Source organism: Pelobates fuscus, chromosome 4, assembly GCF_036172605.1.
Source record: "Pelobates fuscus isolate aPelFus1 chromosome 4, aPelFus1.pri, whole genome shotgun sequence".
Lineage (NCBI taxonomy): Eukaryota > Metazoa > Chordata > Amphibia > Anura > Pelobatidae > Pelobates > Pelobates fuscus.
In genome coordinates, this window is record NC_086320.1 from 353870096 (window position 1) to 353887988 (window position 17893).

General features: G+C 38.1%; 1 protein-coding gene across 1 annotated transcript; it reads left to right on the top strand.

Moving 5' to 3' along the window:
• Positions 1–9304: 9304 nt before the first annotated feature.
• BAMBI (BMP and activin membrane bound inhibitor) lies at positions 9305–17227 on the top strand. The gene is made up of 3 exons (XM_063450799.1): positions 9305–9705; positions 15356–15643; positions 16449–17227. The coding sequence occupies exons 1-3, from the start codon at positions 9630–9632 to the stop codon at positions 16865–16867; spliced, it is 783 nt and encodes a 260-aa protein (XP_063306869.1). The 5' UTR covers positions 9305–9629; the 3' UTR covers positions 16868–17227.
• Positions 17228–17893: the final 666 nt, after the last annotated feature.

A 17893-nucleotide genomic window follows, 5' to 3' on the forward strand; every position in this document is an offset into this window, starting at 1 on the left:
AAAGTCACCCAGGCCACGTCATCGCAATGTGATCTGTGGTCAGTGGGTCCTGTCCTTCTAACCCTGCAATGCAAAACATGTAGTTTGTTTTAGAAACCACAACCTCAATGCCACCTCTAGTGGCTGTGCTTCCACGGCACTGACCAAGTAAACCTAAACACAATGCTTTCCTACGCCGCACATATGCTAGCCACTTCAAATCACTGATGTGGTTGTGGTGCTTAGACTCTTGTGGGGCCTCTGTAATCTTTTTTTTTTCCATCACCTGCCACCTGGCAGCCAAAAGTTCATTAATATTCCACTTTTTTTTATTGTTTTGCCTTTTTTGACATTTTACACAGTATTTTTCTACGCTGTTTAATATGTATAGATTGTGTTGGAATTTCAATACCTTGAAACCTTAAGGTTTTTGGACAGGGAAAACTAAAATTGTTTATATCTAGTCGACTAAAACTAAAACAGGGGGGGCGGAGCCAACTACCGAGCTGATCGGACGCCATTTCTGACAGCTCCGACACTCACCCTAATATTTTGCCTCAATCTTGAGAATCCAGCCTGATCCTACCGCTCCAAACATATACCCCGACCCGGGAACCCGAACTGCACCGATAGATGCCATTCTTTATGAAAAAGACGGCACCAAAAAGGAAAAGCAAGCCCGGGGCCTACTCCACGCTCGCACCACTTACCTTGGAGGCGCTCCTCGGCGGAATCTATCAGGGAAACACGAGCACCCCTGCCACTGAACCCCTCTCCAACCCCGGGGTCCACATGCCAGCCATGGGGCGACGCTCCCAGAAAGTCGGTATACAGACAGAAGGAAGAGACATTGGGGCCATGCTCCAGCGGCCTGCAAGGCCCAAACTGACCCCAGAGGAAACCCAGCCTACCACTAATCAAAACACTCAGCCTGATCAAGCAGAGAGGAATGACCTCTGCACCATGATACCAGCACCCCCGGAGGGATCACCTCCAGCGACGAAACACGACCTGCAAATACTTTTACAGGACTTCCATAAAGAGAGCAGTCAGTGGGACAGCAAAATCGCCTCATGACTTACAAACGTAGACTACAACACCCTCACTGGCGGCACTCCTATCCTGGGATCTAGCATGGTATTGTCCCTTAAAAACTAGGGCCTGAGCCTACAACGCACTGAACCTACACCCAACACTAGCATAGACACCTTCATGATCTCAGACCCACAAGCCAACGCTTAAATCTCTCTTTCTTGAGTACTGGCATGTCCTATTTAACCTGACAGATACAGAGCCAATCTTTGACATGCCTTATCAAACGCAGTAGATATCCAAAAAAGTGCTGATTAAAACCTGTTATTTTTCTATGTCACACAAATGCATGCCTGATCAAATACCTATTCCCGCTGTTGTGGCAGGATAGGTACAATTGGTACCACTTTCGCACAATTAAATAAAGAATTACAAAAAAAAAAAAAAAACTATTCAGAGGACTAAAATACGACTAAAACTAAAATGACTTTTTTCATGTAGAAGACTATGGCTAAAACGAAATTGAAATTTGCCGCCAAAATTAACACTGCACAGAGGGGCGGTGGAAGGGGAAAAAGAGACAGACCAGGGTTTGGGAGAGAGACACCTATAGGGGCTGGGAGGACACAAAGAGACGCAAAGTAGCTGGAGATTTAGTTGACTAAAACTAAAATAATTCAGGTCCGATATTGTCTGGATGGAACTCTATTTGTTATAAGTATGAAAGCGTTGATCACAGTAAATCAACTTCATCCACTGGTGATGTGGCTTAATTAAAGGTATAGACGTTCACACCATAGAGCTTATACATCATCCCATTTTATTTCTAATGAAATACCATAGCATTCGGAATACAAATGTATTTCCTAACTCTCTAGTGCCCTTGTGACTGTCTAAGTGACCGACCTCAACCTGCATGGAGAATAAAAGGTAGATTACGTATCTGTTATCCCTTGCAGGGCGGATCTCCATGGCTGAGATTATTGAGATTGACGATATCTGCTATTCTAATGCTTTCCTAATGGAAAGAGTTACAGCCACTAGATGCATTTCTAGGCATTGAGATGAAGCGGTCTGGATGTCGGTAGTGTCCCTTTAAATTTGAGAAAGAGAGAGAGAGTCAGACGGACAGATAGAAATGTAGACATACTACTGTTTAGTAGACTTTATTAAATAATACAAGAAAAGTGTACTCGAAATGCATAAATATTTAATATAATTGCCACTAAAGCCTCCTGTACAGTGCATTGTGCTGTTTGTCTGGCAGCTGTTACCATGTGTTTAACCGTGTGAGAATCCCTTGTCTAGGCAGTGCATTGCTCACCACACCGACACAAGGTTAACAGGGAGCTGCTCACTTCATAAAACCATTGCTTTCCTGGAGAAAACCAAAGTATAACGGTTATATCCTCCACAACATGCTAAGTGTATTGCGCACTATTTTTCATCGGACATTGCACGGTATAATGTAATAAAAGGCATTTTATTATTATTGCATTAAATATAAAGTAATGAAGTTGAGATTTAAAGAGAAATAAATTTAAAATATAACAAGACCACCTGTGATCAGATCTATAGCTTGCTTCAGCCATCTCTGCAAAATGCTAAGGAGTAGCTGACAGTGGCTAGTCAGGCCTAGACATTCTATTATTTTTAATGAGGCTGAAAGACAGAGACTATATGTGTGAGGGTGTGTATGTGTGTATGTGTGGGTATGTATGTGCATATCTGTATGCATGCATCATATATGTGGGTGTGTATGTGTGTGTATATGTGGGTGTGTATGTGCATATCTGTATATCTGGATGTGTGCATCATATATGTGGGTGTGTATGTGTGTGTATGCATGGGTGTGTATGTGCATATCTGTATATTTGTATTTTTGTATGTGTGTGGGTGTGAATATGTATGTATGTATGTATGTGTGCATGTATGTATGTATGTGTGCATATCTCCATATTTGTATGTTTGTATGTGTGTGGGTGTATATATGTGTGTGTGTGTGTATGTGTGTGTGTGTATGTGGGGGTGTGTGAGTGTGTGAGTCAGTGTGTGTATGTGTGGGTGTGCATTGTAATTAATTTGACATCCTAGATGCTGTGAATTAGCGATCCGCGTAATTTTCTATGTACATATTTACAACATGTTCGGCCATTTCACTGAACCACGATTTTACTTTTATTTCTAAACTGAAAACATTGCATTATTGAAATAATATTTTTTGTTACAATAAAGCATTTTATTTTTCCACAAACGAGTTTAAAGTGTTTATAATTCATTAAATTACTGCTGCATACCTAGAAACCTAAAAGCAGACACTAAGAAGAATATTAATATCTCACTAATGAATTCTTTAAAAAGATATCTTAAGGCAACACTGCCGGCATCAAAATACAAGAACATATCTGATTTTTTTGTAAAAATGTTTTTTTTAAATAATGCAAAGCATTTTACACAATAACTCCAGCACCACTTCCCCTACATCACAAGTAGGTTTTGAGACACCAAAAAGGTAAGGACAGAGGGACTTTCTGTGTTAGTCTTGGCAAGTCGAGGTTTGGGGCATAGGTGCCCTTTAATGACGTGCAGGGCTCACAGGTCCTCTGCTCATAGCCAGGCAAAAATCTACTTACCACTGCAAGCCTTGAGAGTATAGGGCACACTTATCAGGGGTGAATATCCACTTGCCAGTAATGAACTTTTAAATGGCTAGTGAGTGCATGCAACTTGTAAGCCCTGATATATGGATGAATGTACAACAAAGCCACTTCTTCTCGTTTGCTAAAAAAAATAGCCTAAAAAACGTGAAAACCTGAGCAAGTTGTTCTCAATAATTTTTTTCAAGTAATAAAAAAGACTGCCATATTTATTTAAGCAGAGGATTGTGGGAAATGCACATCCTTCCCATTAAAACCTAAAGGAAGAATGTGTATTTTATGACGGATGTATGCAATGTCTGGGTTGAAAGAGGATATTTTTGGCAATGTTAAAGGGGCACTGCCCCTTGTGGGGTCAGTGAATTCTTTGCAAAGTTTCCACAAGTTGACACGTCTGCTTGCATGATGGTGGCCTACGGGGGAGCAGATAGGGAGATACATTTCCTTAAGCTGGCATTTCTCATCGATGCCATCTTATTACTGCCTTATTTCTCTGGTTAATATGCCAAATATGTCTGCATACTGTGAGATGATCCTATCAACCAACAACTGGTAGAAATGGTGGTGGAAACCATACATGGTCTAAATTTGGCAGTTACAGGAAACAAAGTATCCCCATACTTTGACACAAGTAGTGAATATCTATTAATTGCTTTACAGTTCCAAATAATTCCAACACAGTCAAAAAGAGCTTTTCCGAAAGATTCTATCTTTGTGAAATATGAAAACTGAGAGAGCTGCTGCAACTTTTTTAATTAACAATTTTGTTTATGTGATGGAGGTGACAAACACATAACATTAGACAGAACCATGAATTGCAAATGATTACAGCTATTTAAACTGGTCCTATATACTTATTATTACACCTGACTAACCTAGAAGTTATACAAACAATATATATTGTTTTTTGGTGCGAACAGGTGAGGAGTTTGGTAATAGCAGACAGTAGGTCTGCCCAACCCTCCCACTATCTATAAGACAGTGCTACTTTAAAAGGACACAAGACTGCCCAAATTAAATAACTATTTAGTAAATAAAACTCCAATGAAATTATGCATTATTTTATTTAGGGATATACCTAAAAACAACATGCAAAAGCTGCAGGTCTCTTGTCTGAAGCCTTTGCAAGCCGTCCCCTTCTAGCCCCGCCCAGACTTTCTGTAGCTGTCCAATCACAGACTTCCCAATGCAGCTCAATGAGATGTCTTTGCAAGGCAGGTTCTCTGGGCAAGTTTCTGCCTCTTGAGTTTAGCTCCACTGAGCGAACCAAACCAGGAAGTAACAGAACCATCTGTCCGACTGACAGCCAGCGGGTGTAGCCAGGTTAAATTACCAATGTGCTAATTTGTAGAGAAACCTGCACCTTGGGTGCACTTTAAATGTTTACAGTCTCCCTTTAAGATCAGAATTGATAAACTAAAGCCTTACTGACGTACAGAGTTATTCACTAAAATGTAAATTCAAAGTGAATTTTAAATTTAAGGTCACAATAGCTGAAACAGAAAAAAAATCTCCAAGTTGCCTACACTTTCCATTCAGCTTCTCTGGTCTTAAATTGGAAATTCACTTAGAATTCTTACTTTTGTAAATACCTCCACCTGTGAGTGTCCTTGGGCAACCCATTGATACACATCTGCCTGAGCTTTTTGAAAAAAAAAAAAAAAAAAAAGAGTACACACTATTTACACATAAAACACTTAAACAAGCTAAAATACTTTAGGTGTTTGGATTTTTTCTTTAAAGGGTTACTTCAACCTTTTTGCACATTTTTCTATTTAAAATGCTGTAACTGGCACTTTTAATTAGATCCATCCCTCTACATTTTGCAGTAAACCTTCAGAAAAGGTTTTTGTCTAACCTGGAATCCTGTTCCGGTTAAAGCTCCCATAGCTGTCTTCTTCGCCTCCATCTGACGTCACCAATGTGCCGTGCACTGTCCAAACTCAGTCTCCTCATAGAAAAGCCTTTGACTGGACAGTTTTGCTTGCTTACTGTGCGCAGACTGTGGGGAGGGAGGGGGTGGAAGGAAATTGAGGGGCGGTGTGGGAAATAGGCTCAATAAAACCAAAAACGTGCATTATTGAGCTGATAGGGAGGGCACAACTTGGTGGAGGAAGAAGGGGACATCCATGTGTTTTATGCACAGAATTGACATTAGGCAGTCTGGTATAGATTTCCCGGCTTTCAAACTCATGTGTGCATCGTTCCAAGCAGATTCCTATCACCATGACCACTTCAAATCACTGAAGTGGTCATGGTGTTTGGAGTAACCCTATAAAAAATCATCTCCCTGTGCAATGCTGGATCCTTTGTACCGTTATTACTATAGGAAACTTACCATTAACCAGCTTATGGTACTCCATCTGTCTTGGACTGCATATCCCAACTTTGGAGTTTGGAATAAGCAACAGCTGGAGAGGCAGAGGTTAGCTATCAATGGATAGATGATCACTAGCAACATTTGACTGTATGACCTCCGACTCCAAAGGGTTTTGTGTTAAAAGTTGTCAGCAGGCTTGCATTTTCTCTTAAAGGGGCCCTACCACATTCAATATTGTTTTCAGACTTTAGTGAGGACAGGACAAAAATAGAACAAAACAAAAAAACAAACCAAACAAACAAATAAACAAACAAGCAATCATTCGGTAGTACAGTAATATTGTGCCTGAATGTAGTTTGAACTTATACAAATTAAGTCAGGGAAGAGGAGGAGTTCTAAAGAGGGAGGGGGAGGAAGACCATGACAAACTTATTTTTTAACCCCGCATATACAAGTAGCTAACTATTGTGTTGTTTTATGTTCACAGCTAATTATATTATAGATATGGATATTTAGACTGACAAAGGTACAAGGTACCAGACAGGACATATTATGAAAATTAACTTAATTATAACATGCAGTACAATGATGTCGAGTCTCTGTGAAGGGATTTTGATGTTTTGTGAGATTTATTTTTTTTCCAGATTTATTTTTAATTTGAAATCAGCAGAAATTTAAAAAAAAAACTGTTAATATACCAAGATCTAAATAAAATGCATTAATGCCTGAATGGACACCTGCAATTTTAAGTAAATACATTGAATCTCCAGTTCTCGTCATACAAACTACATATGCATAAAAAGTCCATCCAAATGTGAGACAATCACCATAGAAAACAATGGAAAATTCTTCATTTGTACAAGTTTGTCCCATACTTGTCTTTATACATAACCTCCTGTAATTAAATGGCTTTCTACAGTTAAATGACCATAACCTAACTTGGAATTTAGTCTCAGAACCCTTGGGACATACAATGTTGAATTAACACTATATTTATAAGATGTTTACTATATTAAATAATCAGCATTTGATCATTTTGCTAGCAGGTTTGTCCATCGAAAGAAAAAAAATAAACACAGAAAAACAAAACAAAAATCCTAAAACTTGTACCAAAACTACCCTTCCTCTCCAACCCTACTAAAGAAAGGGTCATTTCCATTCAGGTGTTAATTTGCTTATTTGTATTTACTTGTATTTACATAGCAAGCCTTGCTGTCGCCATACAAGACAAGATCTGGGTAGCACCTCATTGTCACAGACACCCAGGTGACAAAGAACACTACTGATGGTGGCTAGGGGTGGGAGGAGGGGGAGACTGGGACATCTTTCAATCTGAGACAGTCAGACTTGTAGTTTTTTGTCCAGCCCTTTATCATTTTACATTATAAAATCCCTACCAGTGTTTGACTTTTTTTTTTTCCCCAAAGAGGAAAAGGGACTGTGCTTTGAAGGCATCAGACTGCTCACTGGCCATGAATTAGCATATCTACCCAGGGATCATCTCTGCTCTGATATTGATCAGACTAGGCTGTGTGTTTGCTGCTATTGTTGAGGGATAATTGAGTGTCAGTCTGTGTCTGTGTCGTCTCAGTGGCGCCTTGTACTTTTCGGATTGCTAATTTTACTAAAAGACTGCCCCATCCAGTCCAGCTACATGCTCTGACTTCAGATCAGGCATCTGATTAGCTTGTACTGGTGACGAGAAACAAACCAGAAACCATACTGCTGGGACCCAGAGCACACTGTCAGGCAAGGACTGGAAGGGGGGAGGTTAGGGCTCCCTGGTAACCTCACCTATTAAATATGATATTTATATGGACTATATTACCCTACCCATACCTCATAGCTTTAAAACTCCACATGGCTTCTGTTAGATCATACAGATATGTGTAAAAGAATTGCAACATATTTATTTAAAGTGACAAATATTTGTGTAAGAGATCTAAAACACGAATTTTAGCAATAGCAATGTGGAAAAGTTTTCATTTATATTAAAAGTGTAACATTTCTGTATAAAATGTTTCCGTATAACTATAAAGTGGGGATTCTAAATGTATATCTCTAAAGTGAGAGACTTGTGTCAAATATTTGCAACATATGTATCAAAGTGCAAAACGTGTGTTCTGACGCTATTTTAACCACTAAAGGCTCTACTTCTGTATATATGTCACTCTGTGTCTTTGATAACTATTGTTGCTGTTTAGATGGGATTTTGTAATTATTGTGTAATGTAGACCCATTAACTGTCCTGTAATTTACTAAAAGGCAGAAATCTTATATTGCACGATCATTATAGACAATCTGTGATGCCACACAAACGTTGCTTACATTTGGTGTATCCAAAGCTTTTAATTTAAGGCAGGCTGATTACACAGCCCCATGCATTATTATTATTATTATTATTATTATTTTTTTTAGAACTATAGAATAATAATTACCTCTAAGACGACATGAGGGGTAGTTTAAGGGAGTTAGAAATCAGTAATTAAAAGATTCATTTGAATTAACCAATGGGTTAACACTTACACTGCCAAAATCATGTACATATATGTTTTCCATACACAGGCACCCTTGTTGTTGCGTTAATGTGGTTTATTTACTATGTTCCCTGTACTATGGACAATATTATTCTTAAATGTTGTTTTTTTTAATTCCAAACATCATTTACAGCTCTAGCAGGGAAAAATAGTCAGTCATTTATATTTTATTTCTATTGTAGTAGTAGTACCAATAATAGCATCGTATTTTCGAATGATAATCCATAACATAATGTTAATTTACTATAAATGTTATTTTAGGGTGATTGTGCTGTCTGTCTGGTTAGTGAGGTATATCTATATATATATGTGTGTGTGTGTGCAAAATATGTATTTTAATATGTATTATATTACACTGGGGCTGTGCATGGTGAGTTAGAATAATTTGCATTTCCAAGCTAGGGATTTGAGTTTTGAATTAATGCACTTAAAGAAAATGAACTAACTGAGACACAGATGAGTGAATCTGAGCTCTTTTGATATACAGCTCTGGGCTTTTAAAGGGTTAATTGAGCATGACTGGATAGGAAGCCCTGTAACCTATGTCAGTCCATGAATGCAGCCTTTGGAATATTTAATGAAGGACTAGTAGGCACAGGCTGCCCCCTACCTATCCCCTTCAAAGGTACAGAGACATCTGACATCCAGTAAGGCTGGCTTTTTTGCCTGAGGGGCGTTGTTGGTGAACGCCCCAGCCAATGGCAGCGCAGGAGAGGCGGGACTAGCGGTAGAGGCTCTGGGTCAGCGTTCTAAATGCTCAGTGCTCAGCTCTGGGGGCACTCAGTGCTCTATGGACCTGGCTGGAGAAGGATTATTGGGTCGAATCGCTCCGTTTGCCGGTGATTGGTTGTTACCGAGTTTTCTTACAAGTCCCCTTGGTTTTTGCTGAAGCTGCTGAGGAAGACATTGGAGTGGAACCTGGACTGCTAGCAGCTAGCGACTTCCTTTAAGTTTGGTTTGTCCCTCGGCAGGGTTGGAGTGGGCTCCCGGTGTGAGTTTACCCTGGGGGGGGGACCTTCATGCCAACTGTGCTGGATGGTGACACCTCCCTCTTACCCTCTCTGAAGAAGTGCAGAGCTGTCCCTGGGCGAGCAGGGCTTTTAAATGGATCGCCACTCCAGCCTGATCTCTATCTGGCTGCAACTGGAGCTCTGTGCCATGGCCATCCTGCTGACAAAAGGTGAGAACCAGGGTATGGCAATGGGGGGCAGAGTGGGGCCGACATGGGGTCAGATATTTTACTGATAGTGATCAGCACAAAGCTCTAATAACTTCATGCGTAAAATGCTGGTGTAATATACAGAGCTACAACAGGGAATGTGGATAGTGTACCATTAATTCTGATTAGTGACTGTGTTATTATATATCACTGGCTGTGAATGGAGAGTGTGTTATTATACATCACTGGCTGTAAATGGAGAGAGTGTTATTATATATCACTGGCTGAGAATGGTGAGTGTTATTATATATCACTGGCTGTGAATGGAAAGTGTGTTTATTATATATCACTGGCTGAGAATAGAGGGTGTTATACATCACTGGCTGTGAATGGAAAGTGTGTTATTAGATATCACTGGCTGTGAATGGAGAGAGTGTTATTATATACCACTGGCTGTGAATGGAGAGAGTGTTATTATTATATATCACTGGCTGTGAATGGAGAGAGTGTTATTATTATATACCACTGGCTGTGAATGGAGAGAGTGTTATTATATATCACTGGCTGTGAATGGAGAGAGTGTTATTATATATCACTGGCTGTGAATAGAGAGTGTTATTATATATCACTGGCTGTGAATAGAGAGTGTTATTATATATCGCTGGCTGTGAATGGCGAGAGTGTTTATTATACATCACTGGCTGAGAATAGAAATTGTTATTATATATCACTGGCTGTGAATGGTGAGTGCGTTATTATGTATCACTGGTTGTGATTGGAAATATTGTTATTATATACCACTGGCTGTGAATGGTGAGTGTGTTGTTATATATTACTGGCTGTGATTGGTGAGTGTTATTATATATCACTGGCTGTGAATAGTGTGTTCTAATATCTCAATTTAAAATACAATGAGTGTGTTCTAATGTTCTGTGGCAGTGTTAGTAGTGTGTCCTAGTAGTTAGTAGTGTGTCCATAGCTCAGTAACTGGGTGTTAACAATGAATATGTGCTCATATCCCATAACTGAGTGTGAATAAGTGTGCCCCTATATCCCATAACTCTGTATGTATAGTGACAGCTTTCTAATGGCTGACTGACAGCATTATTTACTAAAATGAAATTTCGAAGTCAATTTCACATGTTAGGCCCTTATTGCCAAATTGGAAGCTTTTGTTGATTTAAAGAAATATTTAGATTTTAAATTCACCTTGAATTATCACACTAGTGAAATAACCTGTGAGTGAATAGTGTGAATGGTTTGTTTCAATGAATGCAAACAGTGAGTGTGTATTAATGTCACTGGATGTGAAACGTGAGTGTATTAATGTGTCACTGAGTGTGTACTGTTTCCTGGGATGTGAACAGTGCATGTGTTTTATCTCACTAACAGTTTTCTGTCTCTAATAGTGAGTGCCCTGTAATATGTTGGAATCACTATGAATACTGAGTGTGGTCTGTGTCACTGAGTGTGAACAGTGAATGTGTTCTGGTTGTTTTACAGACAGTATAAGTAGTGTCTTTTAATATCTCAAACACTGAGTGTTAATAGTGAATGTCCTAATGGCCTGCCTTTATCTCTCCTTTAGAAGTGTGTTCATGAGTCTGTGACCCCCATTCATGATCCAGTAATAGTGGGCACCAGGGGGCTCTGTCACAACTTTAATTAATATTTGGTTTTATGGTTCAAGTCCCACATTAGTTTTTTTGACTGGAGTCAAGTGACCTTTAAATTTTAAAACCGTTGGCCATTCACTTGGCATTCTTAGAGTCGATTTCACTGATCAAACCTTTTAATCTTTCAATACATCTTTTATTTTTTACCCTATGTATGTTTGAGGGTAGCTGGGATGAAAGCCACCTCTTTATGATCATCAATCATTGTACTTAAAGTAAGAGTGTCCCTTATTTAAACTTCAGGGTGCAGGGATCTGATTCACAAGTGGAGTACATACAGCTCATTGCACAGATAGTAACTATTAAAACCTGCACTTATTTACTGTTTATTAAACAAAGAGATCAGTTTTCGAACGTTGCAGTACACACTTAAAATGGTCTCCAAAATAAGTGATTTTTATGTACTTTTTTTTTTTTCATAAACAAAATAATTATTTTAAAATGTCAAGAATTTTACATTTTGTAAAAAATAAATCTGTGCTTCATTAATTCTATTAACATGGTGCTTATTTTCTGCTGGCCATACATACAACTAACTTGAAACGACAGAGTCGTTGTTCAACCCTGACTTTTAAAACCCTATTTTTCAAAGTAGAACAGAATATTAAATACAAATTAAGGGACAGATTCTCTATGAATTAAAGTGATACTTTTTGGAAAGGTAGCTAAGGAACTAGTAGAAAAAAGATAATGCTTTGTTTATTTACCCAAGGTAAGGCAAAGGGAGTGGGGGATGTAATTAGACCCAAAAAAGCAACTTTAGCTGTCTCTGAGTGATACCTCCTGGCTCTATCAAAGGGAAGTAGACCAGGGAGTAAGTGAGAGAGACTGATGTGAGGCCTGAGATACTGAAACTATGCGCCTGATAATGATATAATTAGAGGCTTGCATACTTACTGCCATTGACATCAAAAGCTTTTGAAAAAAAAAAAAAAAACTTTTAGTCTCCTGTAGCCATCTTGACTAGAAACAGGCATTTTTTGGTAATAGCTTCATACAGTGTACAGAGAGGACTTGGAGAACAGAGAGCTCATTGTTCATAAATCCAAACTACCCATATCCTCTTGGCCCTTTGCAAAACATTACGAGAAACTTTATACAAAAGAGGGGCCAAAATATATTTTTAATGGAGCTGTGCACAACAAAACATTAACTCAGGGGAATATGTTCCCTATTAACCCAGAGGATCAACATCACTGTAGATAAGTCTGTTTTTCATGTAAACAAGATTTTAGGGCTCCTAGAATAATTATTGCTAAATTTGTGAGGTCAATATTTTTTTTTTTTTTTTTTTTTCATAGAATTGGTCGAAAAGTCCAACGCAACAGGAGAGCCATTGTTTAATAGTTATGTATCAACATTTTGAATACAAAGTTCGAACTTTACATGGGTATTGATACAGCATCTGAAAGAACGTGCTGGCTGAGCTTCATGTGACATATAGCCCATAAACAGCTTGTAGCTCTCATAGATTTAGATTATATGTAGAGGGCACAGGCCATATATTATAAAACAACCAAAACATAAAAAAAAACAAAAAAAAAACTATACTGGTGGCATAGTTCTAAAACTGGTGCAGTTGCCATAGAAACCAATGGGATGTGTCATTCTGCAAGAGTTTTTCCCTGCAGATAGATTGGCACTGCAGTGGTTAAATAATACTAGATTTGCACTCTTCTTTAATGACTGGAATAAAAAGGTAAGCTCCCCAGGAGCACTTTGGCCTTTTAAAGCCTGAGGGAGATCTGGTCAGTGCTAATGCAATGCCTCCTGTTACACAGGCAATTCTCTGTCATTTGGATTCCATTAACTAGACTATTAGAGGAGGGTAGCCCAGGCCAGAGCATAAAGGTGTAATATGATCTCAAGGTGGGCTGCACTGTAACAACATCCAAACCTCCCAGTCTATTGTATGTGTTCTATTCTACCTAGATCACACTCATACACTAAATCCCCGTATTCCAGGATGGATGGGTGGGAAGTACTCAGTTTAACATAAGCTGAGACCGAGTTAGCTTTTATATACTATTATTTTATTATTTCTATAGCGCCAGCAAATTCCGTAGTGCTGTACAACTCCTTAAATCATAGGTGTGTTCATTATTACATTTTATTAAATATCTCTTTAATATTTCAACATGTTCTTCAGTCCGAGTACTGTGGTACGCAAATGGTTAATCAGGTTTATCCTTTGATCTATACATTAAAAAAGATAAGATTGCATACAATAGCATATATATATATATATATATATATATATATATATATATATATATATATATATATATATATATATATATATAATATGTGCTATTGTATACATTCTTATGTTCTTTATAATTTTTTTTAGGTTTTTTTTTTTTTACCCAGAGTTGAAAATCCCTGTTTATAGAAAAATGTAATCAACATCAACACTGACATGTACATATTAACCACTAAACGTCTCTTATCTCCCACCCTCCTCAGTCTGCACATAGTACACACATTCCCTTTGAAATGTGCATTCTTACAGTGTAGAAGTTATGTTAATTAAAGGCTTTTACTGGTAGATGACTGGAGCATACATTTTTGTTCACATCAGATTGAAGGGGCCCAGGGCAGGGAATATTTTTTTTTTTTTATGAAGGGAACCTTTTTATCGTTTCCTTTTGGATAGATTTTATTTTTCTTCTGAGGTTTCCTGGAAGATTTTTTTTTTCTCCTTAAGTGTTGTAGTATTGGATTTTTTTTTTAAAGTTTATATGTTTCCCCTTTTGACCACTGTAGATCGCGTGCAAGCAAGGGGGAAGAGACAGTAGTCTTGCAGTTCTGACTATTTTATGGCTTTCCATTTCAGCTTAAAGGAATTGACTTTGGCAAACACACCAGTAATCATAAGCTACACGATTCCTGCTTTATAATGTTCATTAAAGAGGACTTTATGGAACAAATGCCCCTTCTGTGGCCGTACATGGGTGCTTTGACGCCCTTTGTCCTGGTAAGGCCATGAAATGCAAAAAAGGCCTTTTTAATTTTCCTTTAGTTGCATATACTCCATTGTACAGCGCTACAGAATCTGATGGCGCTATATAAATAATAAAATAATAATAATAATGTACTCTTTGCTGTGCTTTCAAAATCACGTACGAGCATTATTTATTTGTAAGTGATTTCATTCAGATTAACAGTTATTGACATTTGCCACCCCCCAATCTACACAATGTCAAGATATTTGTTTGACCCGTATCTGTCAAACTGTATACAACAGTTTATCTTGGAGTTTATTCAACAAACAGTGAGTTGTAGTGATGGGACAGCAGAGTACAAAATTGATCAGGGAATTGCAGATTCTAAGTTAAAATAGCAACATTTGAAAACATTATTCAAAGCATTTACTTTTTTAGCTTAAATGTTTTGACCTAAAAATCACAGAATTTGAAAAATAACCATGCCAATTCTCAGCTTTCTTGAGCTTAGTGTGTCACAAAGAATATGCAAGCTTCCATCCCAAGTGTTGGAACTGAAAAAAGCTATTCAAATAAAGCTTATTGGAAGGTTTTGTTTTTTTTTCTTCTTTCAATGTGACTATTTGATTCTACATTTTGATGATTGGTTAAAGTCAACGCATTTCACTGTTTATTTCATATACTTTAGGGATTTTTCACTAAATAGTTAATTGCAAAGAATTCACCAGAGGATTACAAATTTAAGGCAAAAATAGTTGAGCAGAAAACTTAGCTGTCTTGGCGAATATTTTCAATTTGACTATTGGGCCTACCATTTACACTTTCCCTCATATATCCAACAATTTCCAGTTTATCGAATAAGCCCGAGTGCCTTGATTTCACAGTTTCACCGACATATGGGTCGATGTTACAAGCACAAAAAGTATTTATGAAAATGGTGTTACATTACAAATTCGAGCGGTAAAGCAAGAAACGGCTATTTGGATGCTTAACATATCTCCCAATAATTTTAATATTAATTTTAATATATGTATTTATTTTTTCTTATAGGTGAAATTAGATGCTACTGTGATGCACCACACTGTGTTTCAACTGGGTATATGTGCAAATCTGAACTGAATGCCTGCTTTTCAAGGCTACTTGACCCACAGAACCCCAATTCACCACTCACACATGGCTGCCTGGACTCTCTGGCTAGTACAGCTGACATCTGCAAACAGAAAAAAGAGGATAACCAGACTGGAACAGTGGTACTGAGGCTGGAGTGCTGTCATGCCGATATGTGCAACTACAGAGGTCTACACGATGTCCTTTCTCATCCTCGGAGTGATACAGCAGGTATATTATTATTGCCATTTATATGGCACCAACCTATTCCGCAGCGCATTACAATATTATAAAGGGGGAAATTCAACAATAAATGAGACAATTACAAAATGTTACTTGAGCAATAGGCTGATGAGGACCCTGCTCTAAAGAGCTTACAATCTAGACGATTCCAATCTATAGGAAACCATTTTAAACTTCGGTGCCTTTCCTTGATCTACAGGGCACCGCTGGCTGCGAAGACACCGTGTGTCTGGTATTGATTTTGTTGTTAATGTAATTAGAGATACCAGTAGGGAAAAAGCATGACTAGAGTTAAAAGATGTATTTCTCTTCGGTTAGCTTTGATGTCTGTCTGGAGTCCTTGGCTCCTGTCTGGCATTTAGTGCCCACTGCAAACATTTATTCCAGTGGTTGCCGGGTTGCTCATTTGCAGTGGAAATGTTGCATTGCCGCCAGTTAACTATTTAAACGCCAGGGCCACAGGAAACCTATTGCATAGCAAATCTGTATATAGCCCAATCACTGATACTCGTACAGTGTTATTTACTAAATCGCAAATTGATGGGAATTCAAAGTAAATGTAAAATTTTAGACATAAATAGCCAAATTGGAACTTTTCCAGTTTGGGTATTTTGATTTTTTTTTTTAAAAAGTTCAGCTAAAATTTGAAACGTTTCCAATCAATTCACATTTTAGTTAATAGCCCTCCTATAGTAAATACTTTCTCTAGATAAATCAGTATTGTCCATATGTAACTCCGCCATACCTATTGTTCAACAGTTCTAAACACTTTATTTTTTTTTACCCTAAACAGGAGCTGGTAGCAAATACCAACATGATAACACAAGAAACCTTATCACAAAGGTACAAGAACTGACTTTTTCAAAGGACGTCTGGTTCAAGGCGGCCGTCATTGCCGTACCTATAGCCGGTGGATTAATCTTGGTTCTCTTAATCATGCTTGCGCTTCGAATGCTGCGCAACGAAAACAAAAGACTGCAAGACCAGAGGCAACAAATGCTTTCACGCTTGCACTACAGTTTTCACGGACACCATTCAAAAAAGGGGCAAGTAGCCAAATTAGACTTGGAGTGTATGGTACCGGTGACCGGTCACGAGAACTGCTGCCTATCCTGCGATAAAATGAGGCATACAGACCTTGGCAACGATAAGATCATCTCACTGGTTCACTGGGGGATGTACAGTGGTCATGGGAAGCTGGAATTTGTATGATCGTTTTGGAAGTTACAGTCAAGAAGCAGACTAGAGACTCTTGTTTCTATTGAAAAGAAGCACTTTATTGTTAATATAACAAAACAGACAAACAAAAACAAAACAAAAAAACTTACCCCTCGAAATGGGGAAGTATGGGGTCTTTTGCACAGTGAATATCTAATGTTTTCTGTGATTCCCAAAGATGCTTTTTGCACAGACCAGGACTTTTAATAGACCATGACACACTTAGCTTTGCAAAAAGGCAAGACCCTGAGGGTTATACACACTGTCACTGAAGTTTTCTGACTTAGGGAGAAATGAAATTGTACACAATGTACAAGTTCCTATATATGTTTAATGTAAAATATTTTTTAAAATATATATATTTTGTCTGGAATGTCTTTATTTGTGTCCTTTCAGAAAAGTTACAAATACATCATTTTCCACTAAAGAGGTTAATTGTTTGCATATTTGAAATTTATTTTTTTCCGCTTGGAAAGTGGCCCCCTGTCTCCAGAAAACATTTTTCTTCATTTAAGACATGGCTGAAGGAAGAGGCAGAGAGGTCAGCAGGATGGGCACCGTTGAGACCCCAGGACCTCCAGACACCATAACAACATCAATGTGATGACGTTTTTATGGTGTCCATAGTGTCCCTTTAAGTCACTAGAGCAAATATCTCTTTGTCTGTTGATCTTCAGCAGGTAACAGGGGAGACTTTAAAGAGTTCACTTTCATCAATATCACACAACTTTGTCAGGTTTATATAAAAAAAAAATATAATAAAATAGCTTTATACACAAATTATGAAAGCAAGCACACAGGAGGCAAAATACTATCAGATTTAATCATACAACTCTGAATAGTAAAATGTGGGCAAATATCCTCGAAACTTGACTTATTTTGGCCTAAATTTTGGGAATTTAAATTTAATTTGTCTGTACTTCATGCTTTAGTGAATAAACCAAAATGTTTCTAGGTTATTCTCTAAACCAAGCTTTCCCAAACTCTAGGCTTCCAGATGTTGCTGAACTACAACTCCCA

Bases quoted from the DNA above. Each gene is read 5' to 3' on its own strand.
- BAMBI (XM_063450799.1), top strand. From the start codon at position 9,630: ATGGATCGCCACTCCAGCCTGATCTCTATCTGGCTGCAACTGGAGCTC. The intron at 9,706-15,355 runs GTGAGAACCAGG...TTTTTCTTATAG, and splicing joins GGCCATCCTGCTGACAAAAG to GTGAAATTAGATGCTACTGT. The intron at 15,644-16,448 runs GTATATTATTAT...TACCCTAAACAG, and splicing joins TCCTCGGAGTGATACAGCAG to GAGCTGGTAGCAAATACCAA.